The 27,478-nt window shown below is 34.8% G+C and overlaps 1 protein-coding gene across 1 annotated transcript in view; it reads right to left on the reverse strand.

Annotated features, from left to right (window-relative positions):
• Positions 1-27,478, reverse strand: part of CEP128 (centrosomal protein 128) — a gene marked incomplete at both ends in the record, with an annotated part of 134,800 nt that overhangs the window by 95,728 nt on the left and 11,594 nt on the right. The window contains 5 exons of the mRNA XM_082485903.1: positions 5,948-6,108; positions 7,846-7,978; positions 9,294-9,368; positions 10,890-10,976; positions 19,032-19,148. Coding sequence (XP_082342029.1) covers positions 5,948-6,108; positions 7,846-7,978; positions 9,294-9,368; positions 10,890-10,976; positions 19,032-19,148 — 573 coding nt within the window. The remainder of the gene's footprint in view (positions 1-5,947; positions 6,109-7,845; positions 7,979-9,293; positions 9,369-10,889; positions 10,977-19,031; positions 19,149-27,478) is intronic.

Consider the following 27,478-nt stretch of genomic DNA (forward strand, 5'->3'; position numbering starts at 1 on the left):
GAACTCTACTGTCAGCAGATAGTGAATAGTTAATACAACACATAAAGCGAGTTACATTACTACATATGTTTAATGCTTTATTTTGATTTTATGAGAATTAAGATTGTTTTGATAGTAAAAAATAATTATGCAAATTACTGTTGTCATTGGAAAAACATTGTACTTGGCAGTGGCGTGCAGTGAAAGCATGACCTTGTGATTTCACTTTATAATGATGATCTTATAAACTAAAGCTTTTAATTTCTTTCTAGACAATCTTTACAACCAAAAATAACAGATAATGAAGCTACATGCATAGCATCAAATTTTTCAATTTTAGCATATTATCAAAAAACGTTAGATTGGCAGTGTTAGGTTGATGGTTGGACTTGATGATCTTAAAGGTCCCTTCCAACCTAGATGATTCTATGATTTAATATATAAAATTTTAAAAACCTAAACACCATGTGCCTGTTGTCCATAAGCTTGTCAAGACTTTTTCTTGAAAGCCATCTATTTTATCTTAAAATAATTAAGTACCTTGCATAGAATGTTTAAACTTGCATCCTACTATGGATGCACATGTGGTCAGTCTGGAATATTAAAATAACACCTGGAGTAAGGAGGTACCCCTATCTGCCCATCATGTTCTATATCATGTGTATACAGACATCTGTACAAGTCCCAATCCCAGTTTCTCTTCAGCCTTTTAGTCCTCATTTTCCTCTCAGCCACAGAATCTCAGTTGCAAAGGACATTAAATACACATGCAGAAAATACATCATGAAATGTTATCATTAATGTAACGCACACAGCTTGACTGTTTCCTTTGCAAACTGTTTGTACATACATCCTACCGCAGCCATGGCCAGAGCAGTACTGAATACAAGTTCAGCACAGGCAGAAACTCGTATAGGGGCTAGTCAAACACTGTAAGGACCTATTCTGGGTTTATAATCAAGAGTTGTATCACCGGGTATTCGTGATTTTGGGGGGGGAGAGTTGGTTTGCTGGGGAGGGTGGTTGTTTTTTTTACATTAGCATTGAGAGTGAAATACTATATTACCTGTGGGAAAGGAGTTGCCCTTCATTAGAATGCCATAGCATACAGAAGAGAAAAGAAGTGCCACTGAAAGAAAAATAAATAAAACCCCTAACACAACAAATATAAGTTTGCTCTCAGCCTCCAGAGTTGTGAGATTTGAGGGAACTGGTCAGAGGGAAACATCAGTCCTTACCACAGAATACACCTTAATCCAGCTCCAGGGTCTGTTTAGATTTACAGTGCCCAGAGACTTGTTAGTACTAGAGAAGTTGGAATTATCACAGATCTCAAATCTCCATCTATTTTGGGAACATGGTTAAACTTAGTGCTTAAAGTTGTCTTCTAATTTTCACATTCCTGTCTTGGAATTGCCCTTCTAGGTAATTTAGAAAGTAAATATTTTAAGGATTTCTACAAGACAGGAAGATAGAGGTGTGGCATTTTGGGGTTTTTTGTTTGGGTTTTGGTTTGGTTTTTTTGTTTGGTTGGTTGTTTTTTTTTTTAATATTCAAATTTTCTCAGTTGTGACTGTAGTAAACAAGAGGGAGAAAATATAAAAGAAAGAACAAGCAATGTCAGGACGTTGCACTTATTAGGAAAAAAAGAAAAAAAAACCTTCCTTGGAAATCTGAGTTTCTCTTCCAAGTAGCAAATTACTAAACACCTGTGATTCAAAAAAAATTTCTATGCAAATGAGAAATGATGCCTCTATAGATTAAGACTCCAGATTCCAAGGAGCACCTAATGTCTTTGGTAGCTGAAGGTCAGTCACCCAGAAATCTCAGAAAGCTGCTCTGGATGCAATAGAAGCATGATGATATTCTGTGACATACGTTACAACAGTATAGAGGTTCCCCTGACAGAAGAAACCCAGGACATTCAGACCAGTTCATTGTTAAAACTTATTACATATGTATGTACAGCAATTGTTAGCATGTTTTGCATTGCTATTACTATAGAAAATCCTGACTGTGGTATGTTGTCTCTTCTCAGTCTTTACACAAGACAACTCTGGGTCCCCATTTTAATTTTATTGTTGCATTTTCATAGTTCCACTGCTAACAGAACCAAGGGGAAGAAGGTATTAGAATACTCATGTCAACATCAAATACTCTCCTTCAGCCTTTAATATCTGAAGATTTTCATAAAAGAGAAATGTTCGTGGAACACACTAAAAACGTCATTAAGATTAGTCATTAAATTCTGGGGTACAGCATATTAATGCTCTAGAGATCTGAATGCAAGTATTATTTTCAAAACTGATTAAAGTTTGTACCAGCCCTCAGACTTCAACACCACCACAGACATTTCAATTGAGAGGCTCTGGCTAGAGATGACACAGAACAGAGGTGATTAACAAACTCAAAACCAAAGGCAAAGTAAAACAGTTCTGCATCTAGTTTTCTACATATCCAATATGTAATCTAGCTTTCAACTTTCACAAGAAACTGAAGGCAGAGAAAGAGGCCAACATTTTCTAGTTAAGAGCCTAGTTATTTACCTGAAGTGTAAACTAATCACCACAAGCACTAAACATGAGACTGACACCATTCTAGTAACTCCTGTAGCCTGGAGTTCTAGTTCCTAGCTTGACTACACAGACTGTACTTTTGACCTGCATTTTCAACAGCTAATTTAAAAATAAAATCACCACACACTGCAAAACAAAATTCATTCCAGGTATAGAAAACAACACAGCGTATTCAGCACAACATTCCTTAAAACTTTTGTGAACATTTAAAATGCAAGTGAGGATCAGTCATTTGCTACAATATAGAGAACTAATGGCTTTTATCACAGTTATGTGCAAGCATTCTATAATGATAAGAAAATGAGAAAGCCACATTTCACCCCACCATACTAATTACACTAGTCACCTAAAGCAGATCTATATGTATTTTTCTCCCTCCTCTATTTTTTCTGCCCTGTATCTCAGCAACGCCATCACAATCTCACTGCTTGTCATTGATGCTCTTTTCAACAATGCTATCCAAATCATGCACCTAATTATTTCTCTTACTAATTTTTCCTGAATGCAGACCTCAAATATTAATTTATTCATCACAAACCGATCTGCATCTGTTCCCAATCATATTGTATCTAACCATCAAGAACCACTAATCCAGCAGGTTTAGATTTTTCACGGAAGCATAAATTCTATGAATTGAGTAATAGAAGATGCATACATTCAATTAGTCAAGAAGTACATTCATTCAGTAAAAGGTATATTACATAAAATCAGTTTCTTAAAGTGATGTCGTCTTTGTATTTTTCCAAAGCTTGAACTGCTACTCATTCTCACAGGTAATGGTTTATGTAAATATAAGATACAGCTAATACACCTTTTTTTTTTTCAGGTTGATATGTGATTTTAGATAGAAACTTAATCAAAGTGAATAACATTTATATATTTCAAATCTATCATCTGTAGTACTATTTCAGCATTTGACTCCATTGACATGGAGATACAGGCTGGTCTGCAAAGGTATTGATTTCTCTTACTTTGTAAGAATGTGTCTTTAAACTTAGAACAGTGTTACTTATTGATTTTCAGATATTTTAATTGGTTCATATAATGAAAATAATTGGCTAACAGTTTCATCTTTAGAGGATGAAAAATCCATAAAATTAATTTTAATGAGGATAAGATCTTCATCAATCTTCATAAGACTAAAAGACTTCTATTACTGAAGAATTCTTATCTTAAATAAACAAATCAATAACGTCCCCTCAGAAAATTTGAAATATTTTAACAAACCAATTGTCTGCTGTTATGCTCAACTAGACAATACTGTAAGACTACTTTGACCTGATTAGAATGAGAAGTAATTAGTAAATCAAACAATTTCACAAACATAAGAGTCTAAAAATGCTTACGGAGAAACTAGGCTATTGCATCTTTTGCAAGATCTTACAGAAGCATCCTCAGGTAAACTATATCAGCTGAAATCAAAATTTTCTCTATTAAACTAAAAAAATTAATTTAAGATTAGACTCACTCCTAAATATGAGTTTAAGAATGCAATTATAATCTTTTTTCACCCTCTCCATTTTACATCATATTGTGAGTTTATAGCAACTGTCAGGGACTAAATGTACAACACACACAACTCAAATTGTTGAAAACAATGACATTTAAATAAACCAAAAGAAATTTCTAAGATCACATGTACACAAGAGGCAAGTGCAGTTACATCCTCCCCACTAACCAAAGATAAATTACACTCAAGTCAAACATGACTGGTCACTTCCAACTGGGAATCAGACTATCTGATAGGAGCAGCTGTTAGAACAGGCTTGACAAATGCTTTGTTAGTACATAAGTTTAGAAATTCACATCCTTGCATTCCTTGATGTCTCATTAAAAGAAAAACACACTAGCTATTTTCCTGTTACTGCCTCTGTAAGAGAATGGCAGTGGGAAGCAGATAAGAAGTACAAAGTATTTTATGTTGAGATAATCAGGGAAGTGAAAAATTTCTAACTTAGAGCAATGACAATGACCCCAGCTGAACGCACTCCCATCAGGATTTTCACAGAGCACGAAATTAGTATTAGAACATCGTTCTGACCCTCAAGAAAGTATGTTCTGCAAGCAGAAGTTTAAGAAAATTGGTTTTCTACAGGTTTTTATCCAGTTAACTCCTGCCACCAAAGTAACTGGAATTTCTCAGGCCCCACAAAACAAAAAAACAGCGTGCTTCTTGTTAGCCTGGATTTGTATTGGCCAGCCAGAACACAAATGCTGATGGGCATCAGCAAATGAGTTCTGCTTGCCTTATCATCTGCAGAAGCACTCTAGGTCTTTTTAAACCTGTTCCATGACCAATTTTCATAAAGCATGTTGGAACTTATTTTGAGAGTTTAATTTTTTCCAAATGTAATTTGATGTATTAGTTTGATTTAAATTGGCACAGAAGTTGACAAGGGAAAACAGCAGCAGGAGTAAAATGAACAGTATATTCCTCTAAATCTATGAAAAGGCAGAAAAAATTCCTACTTTTGTATTTCCTAAGTGACACAACACCATTTCAAAAAAAAGAAAAAAAAAAGTACCTTCATTCAAAAAATAAACATGAAATACAAACCCCCTGGCTTACTGAATGCCCCAATACAATTACAATAAATGTTAAGTATTTGACTACTGAAATCCCATGTAGGGTTTTGAAAATATACTCGTTTCTCCTGAGTCATGAAAGACAGTAGAAAACAGTTACTGTTCACATATCTAACTACCAAGGACAAATCTAGACAAGATCCAAAAATACAGAAATCTCCTGTCTTAAATATAAAGGCTACTGCCTCCTTATATCTCATATTGTGTTCAAGGTAAAAGTCTTCTAACTAAAATTCCAGTGTCAGAGACTGCTGTTACTCTTTTCACAGAGAATTACTTTAAACAGTATGCGTTTACCATAAATAATAATGCTAATCCTAATTAATACAATAATTATTATATTGCACCTAATTGCTAAAAACGAGCGGTTATTTTTGTTACTCTACTGCACTCTCTCACAGAACAACGTATCCCAGTTTGTTTAAAGTTAAACTTTAGTTCTGCAGCATGATGGAATGGGGAATAAGGAAGTAAATAGTAACTTATAAAAGTAATTCCAGAAACCATTATTGATGATAACTGCTGATAAAAATCAGGTCACCTTTTCTTTTCACAAGGGAAAGAAGTAATCCAAACCATGAATTCATGGGCAATAGCAAACACCTATTTTGATTTAACAACAACATGGGAGAGAAAACCCTCTGCAAACTTGGACCACCTTTCAAAGTTATTTATAGAATAAACTAAGAGCGTGACAGTTACTCTTAATTTTAAAGTTTACTCCCTAATCTGGCATATCACCTACCTTAAACATATGGGAAAATTAATCAAAAAACCAACAACAAACAAACAAAAATACAACTTACCTGTATGTGCATTACAAGCTGCGCTTTCTCCTTGTCCTTACGCTCAATGCATCTCTTCAGTTCTTCTACCTCTGACATTACAGCATTATGACTCAGCTTTGCTTTAAGCTCCAAAATATGTTTCTCCAGCTCTTGCTTCTCTGTCTCATATCTTTCAACTACTACAAAATAGTGAGTACAGAACAATAGGCCCAGTAGAAACACTGAGTTGGTGGGGTAAATAATTTTTTTCTCATTTCTCTTTTGGTGATTTTCTTCTCTACTTGAGACTATTCTACAACTATTGATTTTGACCAAAGTATCTGTGAAAAATGGCTATACCTATATCATAAACTTTTACTGAATGAAACTGTACTTCTATTTATCCAGTCATTTTATGGGTTTTCCCCCCGCCTTTTCTTTTTAAAAAAAAAAAAAAAAAAAAAACAAAACACAACAACAACAACCCACCCAATAAAATAAAATAGGGCAGAAGCAATGGGGAAGATCTGGTGAAAATGAAACCCAGCCACAAACATCAAGGCCAAGATTTTATCCCACCAGAGTAATAGCATGACTTCTAAATCAGAAGATATCTGTGAATTTTAGGTCTGAATCCTACAACTACAATAAAATTTCCTCATAACAATAAGCCGTAAATTTCCTCAACCAGAAATTCAAAGGTCTTTAGTTATAAAGAACTACTAGAGGCAAAAAAAATCTCCATTTGGATTCTTCCCATGCATCTTTAAAGACAACAGAAACAACACAGTAAGGAGTAACACAACTGCATAAATTGTAGAAATGTATGTGTATATCTTTATAGCTCCAGTGGAATTTTTTTTCTTCATATTTTTACAACAGTTTCAATTTATAATTAAAGAACAAATGGAAAAATTAAAATACACTTTCGTTAACATGAAAAGCATATTGTTTCAAATAAATTCACTTTTAAGCAGATACAATAACGTGACTGCAGAAAAACTATTAAAAAGACTATTTTGTGTTATATTTCTGAAGCTAAGCCATATACAAAATCTAGCCATTTTCCAGTGCACTGTATGAGACTTGTAAAAGAGGGAGTCAGAGTCCTACTTTAATAACCAAGCTATTAGTATGAAAATATAAAATATAAAAGAAGTCATTAACCAATCCAATTAAACCTTCACAGAGACACTGGACTTGGAGTCACTATTCCTCTATTATCTTGAGTAATACTTTTCTATGTTAATAAGGAGAAAGATAAAGACTTTCTTTAATGCCTTTTTGATTATGGTTGAAAAGTTTAAATTCAGATAGATAACTAACAATGTAGCAAAGACCTTGCTAAAGTGGTAATTTAATATGCAATTACATCTTGAAATGGTTTAAAATATTGTTCTTCCACATATAATTGTTCCATCTCTAAAATTCTAACATACTGCAAACAGAAGGCCTGGCTGCATCATACTGGAAAATTTTCTTAACCTCTCTGGAATGTGTTGTTACCCCTTAGAAATTCTACGCAAAATTCATCAGTCTTATTAACCAGCTACATAAATGACTTCTGCTATGATTTTCAAGATGGCACAATTGAAACAGCAAATGGGCTGAAATGTAGAATTTCAGAACAACTTATTTAAAAATACTTCAAGTGTTTTTCTTGTGTAAAAACATTATCTGCTTTGTTGAAATTGTCTCTAATAATCTTCATTTGTTTTAACCATGCAAATCATGGTATTTTATCCTAAATTTTAACTCTCATTGCTATTAATTTGTTGATATTCAGCTGCCAGTACTTATTAATTTAAAAGCTGAGGAGTTAAATGGCAGGTTTTGTGGAAACAGTAGAAGAACGAGACTGAAATTCAAAGACAGAAATAATGTCTAGGCTAAATAACCAATTTGCAGACCTCTAGTGCAAAATTTGAGAGTTGTACCTGTTCTAATTCTCCTGTCATCATCTTGTACATCCTGGTAGCTCTGGCGATGCGTAGCAACATGTGAAATTTGATGTTGCAATTCTACACGGCCTTCTTCTGCTCTCAAAAGTTGGGAACGCAGATCCTCAATCTAAAATGCATGTACAAGTATCAAACATTTAATGAAAAACAGAATGTAAAAGTGAATAGCTTATGTTTATTAAAAACTACAAAAAAACCCAAAAAAGACTGTGCACAATATTTATAAATAAATCTCAAGATTACTGCAGATGGTAAACAAAAAGACAAATTACTTCCTAACTAGAGGCCACAAAGTGATTACTCGAAATTAAAGGAAACATTTTAATTTGTTATGTTAACCATAGATAAGCATTAATTTCTCTAGACCAAACAAAACGCTACCATTTTATATGTTGCAATTGTCTTTCTACATTGCTAGTGGAAAAAAAACCCTATATTTTATTTAAATTCATCTCATTAAAAAAACAATGTAATTATTCTTAAGAAACATAGGGGCTTTTTACATTTTTCCTTTCTATCTTATACAGTCTAGTACTTACAAAGATGACATTGTTTACAGGAAAATAAAGAAAGCATGACATGCTAAAAGGGAACTGAAGGAAAACTGCTCTAACTCATATTACCTTTATGTGATATAGCACTATATCTCACACACAGGAAGTTAATTTCAAAACAGCAATACAGCCAACTCAAACTTCTGCTAGATAGACAAGTCAAAAAAAAAAAAAATAATGCTAACAGATAAGTATGCCATTTATCCCCTCCCTGTTTATGTCAATCTATTTCCCCAGTTCCTCTGAAGGAAGGAAGGATTAGAAAAGTTTAGGAGAAAGGATGCTTTTCTAAAGTCATAATTCAGGTTCCTGCAACTTATAGATTTAATCATATGTACATCAATAGCTATTGCTTAGAGCACACTTTAGATACATGTGATAAAAATATATAAAACCCAAACACCTGAAAAAGTAAGTGTACAATACAGCAAATACTTCTAGGTCACTGGTTTATCTGAATTCACCAATTATAGTATACACCTTGCATAAGAATAATTACTAATATAGAAGTTGTTCTAAAGCATACTATGAAGAGCAGTTATAAATAATGTGTTAAGTTAAAACTTAAGTTAAAATACTTACATTATTTAAGTACATGTGTTTATGTACTTAAAAAGTACCATAACTACTACCACTACTATAATTACTATATATGAACACATGTACGTGAAAGTTTGGAAAACAGAAAAAGTATAACAAGAGCTCAGTCCACATATTTTAGGACATATTTTAAACTCATCTTTCTGTATCTCCTTCCTCCCTTCCCAAAACATTGTTATCAGAGTATGAGATAGGAAGATTAAACAAAAAAAGACTCAGAAACAGGCTAATATGAAAACTTCAGGATTTTCACCACACCAAAGCAGTTACCTGATGCAAAAGAGCTTCTCTACTGCCTTCTGATTCATTCAGCTTTTTCCGGGACTGCTCCAATTCCTGCTCAAGCTTTTATTACAGAAGATGATGAAGAAAGAAAAGCAATGTATGCATCATAGTACAAAAGTGTATTTTGACTACTTAATTTTGGCACAAATTAATTGAATTAAAGCATCTATTTAAAATGGGGTTTAATATACACAATATTCTTATTTGTCCAAAATTTTAAGGCAAACTTTCATTTGTACTAAATCCCTGCTATATTGATTTAAATTAAATAAAGGACATTCAAACTACAGTCTATAATTTCTGTACAATATTCTATATCACATGAAAATACAAAGTGGTATATATAATCCAAAATAAAAAAGCACAAAAGCAAATTTTTACTGAGTTAAAAGTAAAAGATAAACTTCTTTAGAAGTTTCAAAAACATTGTCCCTGGATTTGAAACATATTTTCAGACTCAAATTAAAATTAATAATGACTTAACATTTGAAGTCACCTTTGTTACACAGTTTGTTCATAAAAGTGTTAAATATGACATGCATTGGTAGAACTGGTAATTGGTAAACTCTGTGGGGTTTTTGTGTTGTGCAAGAAGATGTATTTGAATTATTATGGCAACAAGACAACTGAAAATCTGAAGTGCCCAGAATTCCATACAATTAGAATTTTTTTTAGAATATAAAAATATATTAAGGGAATTTAAAATATTTATCAGAAATATCCAGCAAACTGATGACCATTTAGAAATAAAAACAAAAAACAACAGAAAATCAAAGCTATAAAATATTTTTCGTCTTCTACCATAAATATAAATAGTTCAAAGATCACAAAGATCCACATGGAAATAAATATAGTTTTCGACAGCGGAAATTCTTATCGCAGAGATAGCAATCTCAAAGGAGGATGTTGAGAGGCTGGTAAATGGGCAACATAAACAGGACCAGCATTAATGGAATGGAGAGAGTAACATAACACAAAACACTACATAGATGGTTTAACATAAAGGGGTATAACTGTGAAAGCATTGACAAAAAGGCCAAACTCAATGTAAGAGGAAAAAAGCTAGGAAAAAAGCGTAATGTGGCCCTGGCATTCTGCTAGAACAGAAATATAAATAATCTTGGTTTCTATCAACAGGAAGAGAGCGATATGGCAATGGATAGTTCTGCAAAAGTAATTACTAAAAATCATAGTGCAAGCATGCTTTAGTTGCAGGGATGAAGAAAAGCTGCATCTTTGAGCAGCTGCAAATAAGCAATGGCAGACTATCTATAAATTCAGAGACAAATCAGAGAAAGAAATCAAGGATAATCCCCAAATTATAAACTTGTCCACCTGGGAAGATTAGAAGTCATTAAAAGTAACACAGTGTGACTAAAGAGCTTTGAAGGAAAGACAGAAGTTCAGCATAGCTATATTCACAGTGCCTCTGATGCAAAAAGAACCCCAAACCCTTGTTATCTTAAGGAGTAAAGAAAGTTTTATCCTGCTGGTTTCTCTGAAAAAGGAAGCATATACTGTAACATATGACACTATACACTTATTTAAAACTAAACAAGAAAGAAGAAAATTAAGTCTTACTTGGTTCTTTTCACTTTCATATTTCACCAGTTTATTTTTCATGAGTTCTTGTGTTTCATCTGCTTTAGCATCTTGCTTCCTTAAAGCCTTTAGAAGGGAAAAATATATTGTGAACTTCATTACAAAGAAGACTTCTGTAACTTTTATAGTTCTGTTAAAATGAAAGAATCTACTGACACATTTAAAGACAGAAAGGATTTGACTAGATCTTCTACATCTAATATTTCCACGTGGACACAAGGTATAATGTTATGAAAAAATAAATACAAGTCCGTGCATACATAAGCACACCCATGCACACAACAGAGCCAAATACAAAGTAAAAACTAGCACTAACATCCTTCCGATGTATAGAGCTCCAGATGCTCAAGGCTGACCCCAAACACTTTGAGATGAAGGTCTAAGAGCCTCAAAAGATCCCCTACAGATAAGCTGTGAACATACCAGATGAAAAGAATATATTCTCTAATATAAAATACGCATGATATGAAATACAATGCACTGTAGTAAGGAAAACACTACCATAAGGTTGTGTTGGAAGCCAAAAAAGGAAAAAGTTAGTTTTAGCTGAATCTGGACAGATGTTTAGAATCACAGTATTAAGACAGAATCAACTGAAACTTTTTGATCAAGTCACAGACGCTGATGTGCCCTACTTTAAAAAAAATTAAAAAATTGAAATCCATTGGGACTTCTCCTGTCCCCCCCTCAAACTGAAGTATCTAAAAAACACTTACGTGCATTTTCTAAAGTATCTTACAAAAATAAAATTGCCTTGAATATCAATCTCAAAACTTCTTCCCTCTGTAAACCAACCTCTGTATTTGCAGAACATAGCCAGTGTATTGGACATCAAACATACACATACAGTTTGCAACATACACAACCCAAGTTTGGATATCTCAAGCCACAACAATGTCATCGGGTCATCTTAAATATAACTTAGAAACACCATCTGAGCAAGATCATTAGCCATACTGATAGAATTTGCTGTGAATTTGAATAACTGTGTTAATAAATCTTGTTTCTTTCCTGTGCAACATGACCGAGATGTTTTCACACTAGCCACAAATAAATTAGGGACCTTAGCATACACCTTTTACTTTCATCCAATATCATGAAGCACATCTATTCCTTCCACCATTACTTGCTAAAACTACAATATAATGACAACGGAAGCACATAGCCTGTCCAGAAAGAAATCTCTTTTCCCCAGTCTGTTCTTCCTGGGCAGCATTTTTATTTTACATTCATTTTAAAGGAACGTCTCCTTAAACAACTATCCCTGAAACTTGCCCCTATAATTAGTGCAAGTTCATCCAGTTTTTGAACTTTTTCTCTTCACTGCCTACTGGGGAAAGATTTCACTGTATAAAAACAGAAGGTGAGATGTTCATCAACCCCAGTGAAACCAGGCATTCAGCTTTAGAAGTTTTGTTTTTAAAAGTAGCTTTGTGGAGAAAATAAATGGATTTATATATTTGTCTCAGTCTTATATCCTTACCTCAGGAAACATAAGGGTTTCAGTATAGTTTGGACTAGTCTCCTGCTTGAACAGTTTACAGTAAAAACTGAGACTACAGAAGATATTTATCATAACTATGACATCGAAAATACTATGCTACATAAAGAATTATGGTTTTAATCCTACTGATTCATAATCAGATACTGCAAGACTGTAACGTATTTAAATATTCAGTACAAATTCAAATCTATCATCCCAGTCAACTATCAAACCCAACACTGCACACAGACCTGACACACTCTCTTTTTACTCAAAATGACTCCAGGGAGAACTCCCAAAAAGCTACACGAACAAAAATCATAGAAAGTCATCACTTCAACTAAGGCCATTATTGCACAAGTTTGGTGGGGTTTTTTTTGTTTTGTTTTGTTTTTTTTTTAATTACTAGAATTACCAGTTCAGAACAGTCTAAGGATATATGATGTGTGCTAACTGCAATTGAGCTCCATTATTACTAGCAAAATTAGAAGCTGTTATATACAGGCAACTGTATGCCAACCTTACTTTTGGCACTAAATTAATAACTAATATAGGACTAAAAATGCACGATTTTATGTGCAGATTTTGCTAGAGATGTCAGCACCACAAGGAAAGTGTTAAAGCTGGGCTGGAATTAGAAATACTAGGCAAATTTTCAAAGATTCTCCTACTGAAGGCAAAAAGTATGTCTCTGCATCAGTCATACATCTTAATTCCCAGAAGAAGCCACAGAAATTAATATGCCATTTCAAATTGTCAGGACCACTGAATGATGTTTAGGCTATTAAATAGCATTAACTTCAAATAAAAAGGCAGTCTTTCCTATCACTGAAACTACAAATAAAACTTTCAGTTTTATTCTCCGTATATTGTAAAAATAGCCCATTTCATTTTTAAGAAAAACAACAGTTCATATATGTATCAGAGTTAAAATACTACAAAAAAGAATGTGATATTACAATAAATTAAATATACCACATCTGCACTGCTTCAACTGTGAAACATTTTTCCAGTAGGTGCTAGGTGGGCAGTTAACCAATCAAAGTGTCACGAAGAAATGGAAACTTCTAGTCATCCACTGCCAGACAAACATGAGCTGCTACTGACAATTCAGAAAATGCATAGGTAAAAGTTAATTATGTATTTTCCCTCCTTTTTATACTCCTTTTAAAATAATTCTCTCTCACTGGTTTGTGCCACCCTGATTTTTCTCCACTAAAAGTTTCTCTTGGGAAAGGAAGGGTAAAAGAAAAAAAAAAAAAAAAACCACACACCACAAAAATGTGAAGATCCAACTGATTCTTTGATTTTATTTGTTGTCTCCAACAAAGGGGTTGAGGGAGTCAAACAGTCAAAAATGGCAACTAGGAAGGGGATGCTGAGGACAACAGCTCCGACACAAGCTCCTTCCTGATGGCTCCTAAGCAGCAGGCAGACGCTGCCCAGAACAGCTCTGCCTGGCAGTGATGAAGCACCAATGAATGGGATTAGGCCTACAGTCCTCTTGAAAGCATTAATGTCCCAGCTGACCAGGAGGAGGCTGAAAAGGAGATGGATGAGGCCATGGAGGAGGCAGGCATGGAGGAGGCCACAAGGAAACAGAACTTCCATGTAAAGAGGTCTTCACAGCATGGTTTTGGGATGGACCAGCTAGATGTTACAGTGCCTGCCTAGGTGGTCAGGCTCTTGTCCCTGACACACTAGCTGATCCTTTGATTTGACCCAGTAGAGCAATTCTTACAAGTCTTTTTAAAGAGTTCACTAGAATAAGACAGTATTAGAATACTAACATACCCGATATATCCCAACTCAACATACCTCAACATACTTCATCCATATATCAAACCCCAAAACTTCAAATAGGTAAATAATTTACTCCCTGCTAGACAGATATTTTTCCTTACATACGGGGAAAACTATGTGGAGGCTCTGTAACAGTTCTCAGTCTTTCCAACTTTTGAAAATCTTCCAATAGCAAACCGTAACTTTTAATGCAATTTAAGCCTGCCAACTTTTCCTAGGGTTTGGGTTTTGTTTGGTTATGTTTTTTTTAATAAAATCAGATTATTTGAAAGTGATGTACAGACTGATCAGTGAATTACATTCATACAAGCAGACCAGCTTTATGCTGTATTTTAAAATAAGGCAAAAAAGTACCTAATCCTAATCTGAATGAAAATTCCTTCCCTAACTTGCTACGTTAGCAGCCAGCATGGGTGCAAGTACGCTACCTAGACATACCAGATCAAGTTTACATTTGTCTAAAGAGATGAGAGATAAAGACATGCAAAAAGAGAATTTTCAGTAATGCTTTTGACTATCAATCGACCCCACGCTCTATTGAAAGTCCACCAGCTTCTTGCACTTCACAGTATGTGCAGTGGGAGGCAAACAGAATCTAAGTATCCAGTTGCACGAAGGAAAAAAATGCTTCCTGACCTATTCAAGTTGCTAGCTTAAGACATAATAACTATAGTCATTGCCTTACTACAGTCAATGGGTTCAAAACATTCCATAAAAATGATTCTGTTCACCTAAAGCATGCAAAGCATGAACACATGGACTCATTTCACCAAAACGCAGGAAGCCAAGCACAGGAATTAGTAAAGCCATCCAGGACATCCAATGCATATAAAAGCTTTTTAAAACCCATTTTTAACAATTATACATTATCTCGTTTTAGAAAATGGATGCATAAATGCAAACAAACAGTACAAGGTAATGGTGTCTTCATGTTCAAACTAAACTATTTTGAGATTCTTCAGTGCTTTTAGTTTACACAACGAACATATTTTGTTAAAGCAACCCATATATACGTGTCAGTGGCACTGGCAAGATGAGCATATTTGTTCTCCTTTCCAATCAGAAACATGTTTGTGTCAGGAATATAGAAGAAAGTGAGGATGTGTGATTTGCATGAATTTATTTGCTAATTTTCTAATTTGCAGTAATTATTGTTTAAACAGAAAGAGTTTAAACACACCAATGCACACTAAGTTAAAAGATACATAAAAATGTAGAGGAAAATAATTTTTATCTATGGTCAGTATACAACTAGATATCATCTTGGTTAATAACCACTCTATGATTATAATAATAGTGCAATACAAGTAAAAAGTTTGCACATCATACAAAAGACAGACAGAAAGACAAGACAAGCAAGAGAAAGACCGAAACAAATGTATCATCACATTCAGTTAGACACTGCAAATATATAATTTAATAATTGAGATTTAGGAAGATGGTTTCCTTAAGACGGTAGAATACTGACAAATAGTGGTCAGTTATGGACACTGCGCTTTCCTTAAAAATAACTATTAACATTTAAACCTCACAAGAGTTCTTAAAGAAACTACTGATCAAATCCAAAAGTCAAATTTGATTTTGTTTGGTTTAAAGTGTATAACAGGCAAACTAATGAAAAAAATGTCTCATTAAATATCCAAAATGCTTTAAATACCATTTCTTTGTAAATCAGTCAGGCTGTATTAAATGACAGGATTTCAGAATTCAGTCCAAACCCTAGACTCCCTTCCAGTAATGTTACTTGGGAAGCATCTTGTAGAAATAAAAGACAGAAAGAGACTTTAATAGAACATTACATCCATGTAATGATCACCACAAGACTGAGGCCACTGACAGAGCTAAGAGTCCATCTCACTCATAATTCAAATTACAAAGGACAAGAAACAGAATAACAAAATAAAGACCTCTTCTTAAAAATTAGGTAGAAACATGCTTCATCCAAAGAACAACTTCACCAAAATATTTAGTTACGTACTTTATTCTCACTAGGGTATGTAAAAGGGTATTTTTATTAATTCTGGGACTAGGGAATGAAGAAATCAACAAGAAGCCAACTACCATGCAGCTTGAAAATACATTGTTGCAATAGCAACCTTTTTAAACTATTCATATTCATAAATTATAAATATTTCATAGTCATAAATTACATTATTCATTCTATTTGGTTTGCCATATTGAATCTATTCATCTGTAATACCATATAAAAAGAAAAACAATTGAAAGAAATCAAGAAACAGAAGCTCAAAAACTCCAATCCGCTATACTAAATTCTCACACTGTTTTGGTGTTGGCATTTTTTCCTATTTGTTTTTAATTTGAGATTAGATCAGTCTAAACTTTTTGTCTCCTCAGATATTCTCATATTACTATTTCTTCTGTAATTTATATTCCATAGCAAAGTAATTTTCTTCACAAAGCTTTCCTACACAGCAACCTCTCAGGATGATAGCACACAGAGGCAGCGTGTAGACTATTTTGCTCTCAAAAAGAAGTGGTTTCCAAAAGGTAGGGCACAGCATGGTCCAATGTGCCAAAGTGAGAGCTAAAGAACTCAGCCAGCTGTTCAAGAGATGTTGAACCATTCCCAATAAATACAAACACCATGCAGAAGTAAGACCATTTTCTACCTAGAGAAGGACAAATTAACATGAATGTTCAATGGGGATGGAAGATGGAACAGCTGGATGGGAGCCTGTAATAAAGGTCTGAGATCTAAGGGCCTTAGCAATATTGGAGTCTGGCACGTAGGAAGTTGCAACTCTGCGACAGAGATGTTCTCCAAGCTGTTAAGACAGCTATGAGTGAAGAAGTAGCAGAAAGAGGACATACTGTTTGTTGCTACTGGGAGCGTAATGGAAGCCTGTGTTTCAAGGGCCATACTGTCACCATATTCCTCTGTAACCTCTGTAAAGATTGCCTAATACCTACTGAAAGAAGCTCCTTCTACACTTGTCATCTGACACCACCAGGCTCTATTTTGCATGTCAAAGGTTATAAGCTCCTGAAAAATCCATAATTCATTGCAACAGGGGTAAACAGATCTTAACGGGATTTCCAAATACAGTGACAGGAGTCCAGTCCAAGAAATCCAGAGTCATGACAGATCAGCCACCCAGAAGGACAACTTGGAGATGTGAGCCCCTGCTTCAGGGAGTAAAAATAATCACCAAGAATGTGATAGCAGCAGCTATGAACATAAAGTATGTGGAATAAGCCTGTTCCAGTCAGGATTGGCTCTAAAACTTGGCTTGGGCAAATTCCTAATAGTGGAAGTTTACCAAGCAGACTACTAGGGGTTGAGCTTTCCTGTAAACTGAGAATGAGAAGTATATCTCAAAGTTTTGAAGAATGGTGTCAAAAAATATTTTAAATAGAAAGGGGATCTTCAGGAAAAATAATTTACAAGAAAATGCACATAATAAAATAGAATTTGCAGGAAAAAAGATTAAAACGTCTTCATCTACAGCTGGACAGCTTAGGGGAATGGAACATCAGGTACGTACTTAGTATTTCATGTTCATTTTGCATGAAATTCAAAAGATGAGCTACTAGGAAAAAAGGTACCCAGCTTGAGGGCTCATGATCACATAGCAAATCATATGAAAGTCTTTGAAATACATTTGAATTAATTTACTTGTTTGTTCCTTCTAAGGAAACCATGGCAGTGCCAGTGTATCTTTACAAACACAAGTCATTATCCCTTTAAAAGGATAAAACAAGATTGTTCCAATCTGCAGATAACACTATCAAATGACACCAACTCATTTCATTAAGTATCCCTCTACTGGACTGAAGGCACAACCAAAGAATCTAGAAATGGATGTAGTCATATTACAGAGCAATGAAAACCATAACAAAGTATTCTAGTTCTCTTCACCCACATCAATGGGGGGGGAGGGGAATGAAACAGTAACTTGTTCTGCAGAATCACTACAAGGATTTTGATAAACACTACTTTTTATCCATATCAAAAGAGCATCTTCTTTTCTTAAATATGACCTCTTTGAAGAGTGTCTAGCCTTACATGAAATACAAAGCATAGATTCCTCAATATTATTGCACAATATAAAAAAAAACTGCCTTCCAAAACGCATGTATACTCTCACCAATATTAAAAGTGAAAAACAAGGAATTGCACATTTCTTCTCAACTATAGTATTCTATTGCATAGTTAGAGATAAAATTGCAAATCATAACATAACAGGAGTGAAATAAAAAGTTACATTATTTCAAGATTTTCCAAATAGCAGTAAAATCAGAAACAGAGAGATTTTCATACATGTCCTAAAACAAGCAGAAAAAAAAGCTACCAGTTCTCTCCAATTTTAATTCATAATATAAACATTTGTATTTCTCTCCTAAACAATATTTTATACTTCATCAGATACCGTTGAATGAAACTGTTTGAAAAGCAATGAAAACTGTCTAGCCACTTCAGTGCATTTGATTGCTTGTTGAAATAAATTAAAAATAAACTGCTCACTGCAAGAAAAGTTTACATTTTGGAAAACAAAATGTTTTAACTGAGACAACCCAGCTTATAACCTGCTTTTGTTTGTTTGAGGGTTGAGGGAGGGTACAGGGGGTGCGTTCTTTTAAAGAATATTTGTGCAAGTTACCAAAAAGGTCTAAACATAGACAAGCCAGTATGATGAAGGATAGAGACTGTACATGTTACCATCTGGTTACCAAAACAAGCTGAGCTGGACTGATACAGTTAAAAGAATGTGCCAAAGATATGACGACTTTTGCCGGTTTGACAGGTACAGGCTCACAAATGCAACAAGTTCCTAACTTAATCCTGACTACACCAAAAATTTTCACTTGCATACCTCCTGCAATTGAAGAGACATATGTCCCAGTTGGTCCTGGCGCCTTTCTACAAGCTGTCTTTCAGCACGCATTTCTTGTTCTATCTCCTGAAGTCTTCTCTCCACCCGTTCTGATACCTTCAAAAGGAAAAGAACACACCCTGCAGGAAATTAGTGAGTCTTTTACCACATATTAAGATAACAATGGGAAAAAAGTAGAGTATGGGACAGAAAGAAGAGAGAACACAACTTTTATTTAATTAAATAAGATTTAGAATAGTATAGAAAGAAAACTAGAGTTATAGCAGTGAGTATTCCAGAAGTACTCAAGCAAGGAACTGACTTGCTGTCTTACTAGCAACACCCTCCTTTAGGTATATGCATATTTTTCTCTACCGTGGCGGTTCTACTCAAGTGCTAAATATCTCAATACCAAGCTTCGTACAGCCTAGCCTGAAGCTGCAATACAAAAATCCTAGCCTCTCTGCCACAGGCCTGATTAACCTCTGAAGAGTCATTTCTTTCACATCTCCAATCTGTAAAACAGACCAATGTTTGCCTCTTTCATACTCTGAAATCTGTAAGTGAAGAGTAGTAAACAAGAGTTCAGTACATTGGAATGACTGTAATAGCACAAAATAATTACATCACTTTAAGACTTTTTCCCAATATTTTGTGAATCCGTGTACGAACTAATACAAATAACACTAGTTTTGCATTAAAGCAATTTGGATTATGAACACAATAATTCAACCTTAAACTACAATGGTTGTACTACTTGGTTATTGTACTACAATGGTTAACTACTTTAATGGTTGGACTTTATGATCTTAAAGGTCCCTTCCAACCTCAGCAATCCTATGATTCTATACAATACCAGAACTACTTTTTTTTTTTTTTGCATTTCAAGCTGCTAGCAGACAGCACCCTCTTGTGGGCAGCAAATTAAATTTATATTGTTAAAGTTGAAGATCAGCAAGCAAAACATTTATGTATCATTTCCTCCCTGCCTTAAAACTAATTATTTTAAATAATCACTAGAAAGCAATATATTTATTACTGAATGGTATTTAGATAAAAAGAGAAAGAGGAATGAGTTCTCGTCTGTACTTTCACCACTAAGCATGCTTCTACTAGCACTAGGCATACGCGTGGATAGAAAATTTTAACATGAGCAGCAACACAGTTGTGTAACAACAGAAACATACTTAAGGTTACTTATATTCTGCGCTTCATAAGTACATCAGGTTTAAAGAATGAAACGGTCTTTTTCTTTACAAAAAGAATACCTCAGTTTGAAAACACTTCTTGTTTGCACAGCTAGATGAATACTCAGCTTACAATTTGGAATTCTGTATTTTCTTTTAAAACTATCAGGAGATGCTCAAAAACCATATTGCATCAAACCACACTCTTTCAAGTAAGTTATGAAAGCTCTGCAGTCATAATCCAGAATAATTACTTACTAAAAACTAATGTATAAAAAACATGGACCACATCACAACATTTGTATTTGTTTTGACAACTACTACTTTTTCACATGACTCTAATAATTCACAAAATACTCGAGCTAACAGAAACAATGATACCATGTAGCAGGAACAGAATATAACACTTTGTCATTAAATCTGTTATATCTTTGCTGAAAACTGGGAAATATCTGTAATCCTTTCCTTCAGAGATATCTAAAGTACACAAATGAAACAAAATCATGTTTTTACAGTCAAAAAGAAAAAAAAAAATCTTGGCTACATGTTTCAGAAGACAGAAGCTTTCTCAGTTCCGTCACACATCTTTTTCAAGTGAAATTAAGCAAGAGAATACTAAAGTATGTGAAATTGTCAAAAAAAAAAATTTTTTAAATTGCATCAAGATATAGAAAACTACTGTTTTCTGGTACAAGAGTGTAATTTTTCCTGGCAAATATGTGTTTGCTACTTAAGTTTCTTGTTTGCTCTTGGATGTTTACAAATCAAATTCTGGAAAAATATTCAGTCTATTTTGTCCTTTTTCAAGATTTTCCCTTTTTTAATATTTCAAGAACAGTTTTTCTAACTCACCCCCTCAGTTGTCCATGAATACTCCAAAACAGTTGGTAGCAGTTTTAAGATCACATCAGATGGCTATTTAAGTTTCTTAACTAATCCGCACCAGGTTATTTCAAAATATTTTACATGCTTTCCTTCCCCCTCCAGTATTTTAAGATGAGGTCTTACACCCTTATTGCTGGTCACTAACTTGCAGCTTAACCTGTTGGCAAATACCAAAGTTAAAAAGGTGTTAAATAGGAATCAACTCTCTCCGCACCCTTTGTCAGTAGTTTCCCCTCTTCTGCAAGGAAGAGACCAATTGCTTTGGTCTCCCTGAGAAATGGTGATGTATTTACAAGTGAATCATCATTGCTCTTGATGACCCTCTGTTGGTGCATCCTATTATCTACCACCACCCGCCTTTCCACTCTCATATATTTGCACTATTTTTTATGACTGTGCCTAATAATCTGATTTAGTTTCCACTTTCTGCATTCTTTCTCCTTCTGTCTGAAGTAAATGCAGAGCTTCTAATTCAGCCAGTTATATTGCTATACTTCCTACACTTTGTTGTCAACTCTTCCTTTTTTAAGAGAATTTGCATAGAACATGTTTGAACATTTGCCCAACTCTCATTTCCTCCAAAGACCTAAGGTTTTTTTCTGCATGTAATCAGTCAATTCATAAATAGAAAATTTGCATCCTCATAAAGTTATTCGAAATATGAACAAAATAACAAAAGACATAGTAAACAAAAAACAAACCTTAGCCTATGAGCAATAATTTTTTCCATCAAATTTTTGTTGATTTTTTATTGTAAGATAGAGCTTGGCATACAGAATGGTTGACTACTAGTTAAAGAAAGTTGGTTTAGGATAAAGGAATAAATACCACGTTGGTTAACATTTCTTCAGAAATTAATACTTCTTCAGAAGTAGAAGTATTTTCTCATAGACAAAATGCTTACTATGAAACTTTAAATAAGCATTAATCCTGAAAAAGAGGATTAAACAAAGGCAGCCTCATAAACACTAGTTATAGCCTACTTCTTTATAAAGAATAACACTTAGGCGATTATGGTCTTTCATTTGTGTTCCTCATCTCCTAGCCTCCCCAAAACTCAGCTGAAATTGGCCAATAGATTAAAACTTTCAGTGGTACAGAGCTGTCAAATATATTTAAACTTTGTGAGAGGTTTCAAGAAAATAAGATCCTAGACAGGGGTGATCTCATAAATACCTCGTTTTGGGAAACAGGGAGAACTCAGCTTTTATTCCTTTGGTTTGTCTGTCAGCAGAGTACATGAATTTAGTCTCAAATTAAATATTAGCCTATTTCGCATTCTAAAAAAACATTTGGTTGGAACTACAAGAAAATGAAGGTAGCAGTGAAGTCAGAATGATGCAAAGAAAGTGTCTTGGGACTTTGGAGTTGTATCATGGTGAGGAAGCAGAGTATGGGAAGAATATGAAAGTTCTTATACAAGGATTTAGATAACCAGGATACAATATAAGTTTCTGCAGGGTGGTAAGGGAGGAGATGGGGGGAGGGGGGGGGGGGCGGGGGGGGAGGCAGAGAGCACGCAAGACCAACCATAGCAGATTTGGCTTTATTATATTGCACCTTGCAACAGTGCAAAAGAACAAAGTACCTTCCTCTGCATTCTCTGGAAAAGCTGTTATATCACATTCATGTCCTAGCAGTAAGACTTCCTGGAATGCCTTCTCCATTTTGGAGAATTTAGCGTCATTACACTACCACAAACTGGGCTGCTTATCACCACATTTATCAAATTATTTGTCATTTATACTATGGAATAGCAGAAGTCCCAACACAGGTCCCTCCAAATCTGAGGCCAATCTTTGTATGTATTTCTCTGTTGGAACCTGCCAACAGTCTCCCTTGTCAAAATGAATGCAAAAACACTAATACATTCTTTCTCCCATTCTCTCCACAGATGCTATCTGCCCTGAACACTTTCTATTTTGATCTTCTTTTTCCTAGTGATACAAGGTTTATCAGTGCATATAACTTTTAGTCAACTTTTTTTAAACCTGTCTTACTGCATTTTTATATTTAACTGTGGAAGTTTATCTAACTTTTCTATTGCTATCATTTGGCTATAACTTTTGGAAAGACTCCTTTTTATCTTGTGTAGATACATCAGCTATCTTTTGATCGGCTTCATGTGTTTTAATGCATTTATTTGAAGTCACTACTGTAGCATAGTTGTCCAATGTCCAGTTGTCCATTCCACGTTGTCCAGAAATATTTTGCCCTCTTTAGTCCCCAACATTTTTCCAAGAAGCTCATTTATTTTTGTGCAACTCTCTTCTAGAGACCAAACATTATTCTAAGAGGTTTAACATTTTTGCTCCAGTAGGGATGCCAAACAAGCCTGGTTTGGTCATTGTTACAAGGTGAATATTTCACAGACTAAATGCCATGCACAAGACTCTTGTTTATAACAAATAACTGTTGTTTTTTTCTTCTGGAACTTTTCTGCTTATTTGCTTGACAAAGCCGTTAATGCACCACCTAAAAATGTGGTTCCCCCAACATAACATTTACCTAGTCTACACTGGTGTAGTCATTATCTCCCATAAGAATTGTGTTCCCTGTTTTTGTAGCCACACTATTATAATTTAGTGCTAGCATTTCATATCGTTATGTGCAACCTTCATATTCTTTGTACTGTTCTTCAGTGAAATGCTAGCACTAAATTATTGCATTCACAACATATTAGAATGTGATTTCAAGGATGCCTTTTTAGCATCACAGACTACCTGAATGATAATCATGACACTAAGAGCTGTGTCTCTGCATAAGGCTTTCAGGTAGCAGCAACACATAAGAAAACGGATTAGGCTATCAAAAAGTTCCCCCATCACCAGTTAAACACAAAGAACAGAATGTCTTTTTTAAAAGCAGAGTGACATTTAAGTCATGCAGCCAAATATATATAAATATATATATATAAATATATATATATAAAAAATATATGAAAAAATACAAAAAGCAGCATCCTGTTTCTTGAATTTCTGTTTTTCAGCTTTCTACTGTTATTTCTAGTGCATAAGTCCTGCTGACTGAAATCTATTTCAATAGATTTTTTGTTGCCTTTCTTGTTATGACCTATTTTACCATCAATGCAGACTTAAAATCACAAAAATAGCAGACTTGTTTCACAGATGTCACTTTAAATATCATTAAACTTTTCCCTCATGGCAAACGATGATGTGTGACATACATTTTACAAGTCACCCATGCAGTGTCAAAAATCCCTGTATCAGATCTTCTGAAGGACAGTTCCTTATCTGAGAATAATCCTGGCTGGCTGAGATATCACAACCATGTTAACTCTATGTAAGACCCATTTCACTTGACATTGCTGTCTTTTTCCACAGACACAGCCTACACTAAGCTTCTAACAGCACCATCTCAATTAAGCATCTACTTAATTGGAACAAATCTGTGTTTTGGTGCAGTTGCTTTTTATGCCTAAAGATCAGCTTCCTCTGCTATTTGGGATGTGCTTCTATAACAGGAGACTGCAAAAAAACATCCAAGAGCACTATCTTATAGAACCATAAAGTGAGTGAACATTCTTTGAATTGTTTATAGGTCTGTATGGACATTCCTCTAGCAAACACAGAAACTCTTTTTAAGAAAAAAGTAATCTCACAAAATGTCTAGGTAAGGTAAGAGACTTTGATACAGAGAGAGTTGTAGGACATGCAGTGTTTATACCAAAACCGCACATAGATTCTCAAGTACAAGGCCATGGAGAGTGCTTGATTTGAAACACGCATCCACCTATGCCTGTGTCACCACCTCAGATGTCCTCTGCTTTTTATACAAGGGTGGAAAAGGCTCCCTCTTTAAAGGTAAAATTAATGTGCATTGATTGTGTTGTGTGGCTCAAAAAAAGTATTCAGATTCAAAAAGGCTCTAAGAATCATAACATCTAATAAAAATAAATTCTGAACTAGTGACTCAGAACAACTGTAGTGACTAGACCTTTATCAGCACACATCTATATACAGGCAATTTTCAAACAGCACTGAATATACTGAACAGTAGAGCTGTAAGAATTTAGATATATGTCCCTACAGAAATGAAGTCTTAAGGACACTGAACTGAAAAGAATGTTTCTACCATGAACTCATCCTGTCAAACTATCAAAATTTCAAGTTGACAATTTATCACCAAGAATCATACAGTAGAATACAAATACAAGGATGGCAATGTTGGAGGTGATAAAACAAACACTTCAAAGCAAAGTGATAAAGGCAATAAAGACAAAAGTTCCTGCACAACTTTGCATAAGGAAGTTGTGAGGCAAGAAGTATTTCCTCTTATCCAGCTCACTTTCACCAATGAGAAATCATTTCTGAATTAGATAATCTCATTAGAAGAATTCCTAAACACAGACGGGCACTAAAGGATCTCAAAAATCTATAATAACAGACCACAGTTTCTATATGCACTCTAATCTCATCCTTTGCTGTGCTCACCATTAGAGTTATTTTGACTCTTAACGTCCATACTAAATTCCCCTCTTTTGCATTTACCTTATCTTACCCATTCTGCCAGCCTCATCAGTGTGAACAGTAGCTCATTAGGCTTTGAATAAGGGCAAAGGATCCACGCCCAGTATCAGACAGCACATGTAAAGCAGCAGTAGAGAATGTTGCTACCTCTAGGCTTTTTCAGTGGTGTGGAATTGCCTGGATACAGTGAGTGATTAAGCATGTCAGAATTCTTCAGCCTGAAGAGAAAGGAAATCCTCTGAAAAGCCTCTGAAGAAACTGAACAACCTCCTCCAATGAAAGTTAGGGATGAAAAAGCAGTCAGATTAAAACAAAAAAAACCAAACCAAACACACCAACTAAAACATACCAAACACACACACACACACACACACACACACACACACAAAACAACCAAAAAAACCAAACCACCACAGAAGTGGCAGCTCCTGGTGGCAGCTCACAATATGTAAACTATCTGGAGAGCTCCTTGCTATAGGACAAGTAAGATGATAAAGACATACAAGTTATAATAAAGACTGGACAAGTTCCAGAAAAGAAATCCACAGAGGGATTACTAAGTGCAGAAAGTACAGAGATCAATTCCAGACCAAGAAGCTCCCAAGCCACCAGTGATTAGACTAGTATTGTGCAGAAATTATCATTAGATGCCTTTCTATTCTAGTATCTTTCACTAAACATTCACTTTTTGACCATTCATCATACACGGCTAGATCTTTCCTAACTACGCATTTCTTCTGCAAATTGAACCCCAGCAATTGCTTTAAACTTTCAAGGAAGTCTTTGAGTGGTCTTCTTGATTTTTTCCCGCTTTTCTTTTTTTTTTTTTTTTCCCTCTCCTCTTTCTGGTGTTCTCTCCATTTGGTCCATGTTCCTGATAACAAGCAGCAACAAGCAGAATATTCCAGCTGAAGTCTTACTAGTCTTACACATAAAAACCACCTCACTGCAGCGTTTGTGTCTTCACTAAAAGACTGGCATTAAACACTTCACCTTTCATAGCTTTATTGGATGATAACGTTTTCTCCCAACTAAGAAACTTACTCTTCTGGTATTCCCCTTACCATTAACAAACTACAGAAAGTTTCCTCATTACACTTCACATCTCTCATTTTTTGCTTCTCACAGGTCAAAAGTTGTAACATTCAATTTCAAATCTTGAAATCCTACTACAGGAGGTCATAAAGAGTTAGTTATTTCTTTCATTAATGAAAAGACAGTGGCTGCCAGCATTCCAGCGGACTGAGGAGGAAGGTTTGTTTCTCTCATTCAAAGGTATTGAACAGTTGTAGTGTAGTCAGCTGCAGCAGCTATTTTGTTGAGAACCATCTTGGTTAAAACTGAGATTGCTAATTTCTTGGTACATTAAAAAGTAAAAGCAGCAGGCCACAGCAAGAAAAACAGAGTTTTGCAAGTAACAAGAATTCTTTACCAGATAAACTATGTTATCCTACTAGGCTATTAGGAGAAAGCAGAGCAAAGACAGCCTGTTATATTTTTCTAGGAATGTTGACAAGACAAATCTTCCTCCACTGATGGATTCTACCATATCAAGCATATAACTGGTACTGATAGATTATAGTCTCTTGAATCCCTGTCCAACTTCATCTAGAGTCAGGAACTTACACAAGTACAATTAAGTCTGCTGGTGCCAACAAGTGGTCCATGCCAACAGTATTGTTATCAGTGTGTCATGGTTTAACCCCAGCTGGCAGCTAGAAACACACAGCCACTCACCCACTCCCCCCAGTTCAGATGAGGGAGAGAATCAAAAGAGTAAAAGTGAGAAAAAAATTAATGGGTTGAAATAAAGACAGTTTAATAAGTAACACAAAGGCCGCATACACAAGCAAAGCAAAACAACAAATTCATTCACTGCTTCCCA

The sequence above is a fragment of the Vanellus vanellus genome (genome assembly GCF_965231255.1).
Source record: "Vanellus vanellus genome assembly, chromosome: 6".
Classification (NCBI taxonomy): Eukaryota; Metazoa; Chordata; class Aves; order Charadriiformes; family Charadriidae; genus Vanellus; species Vanellus vanellus.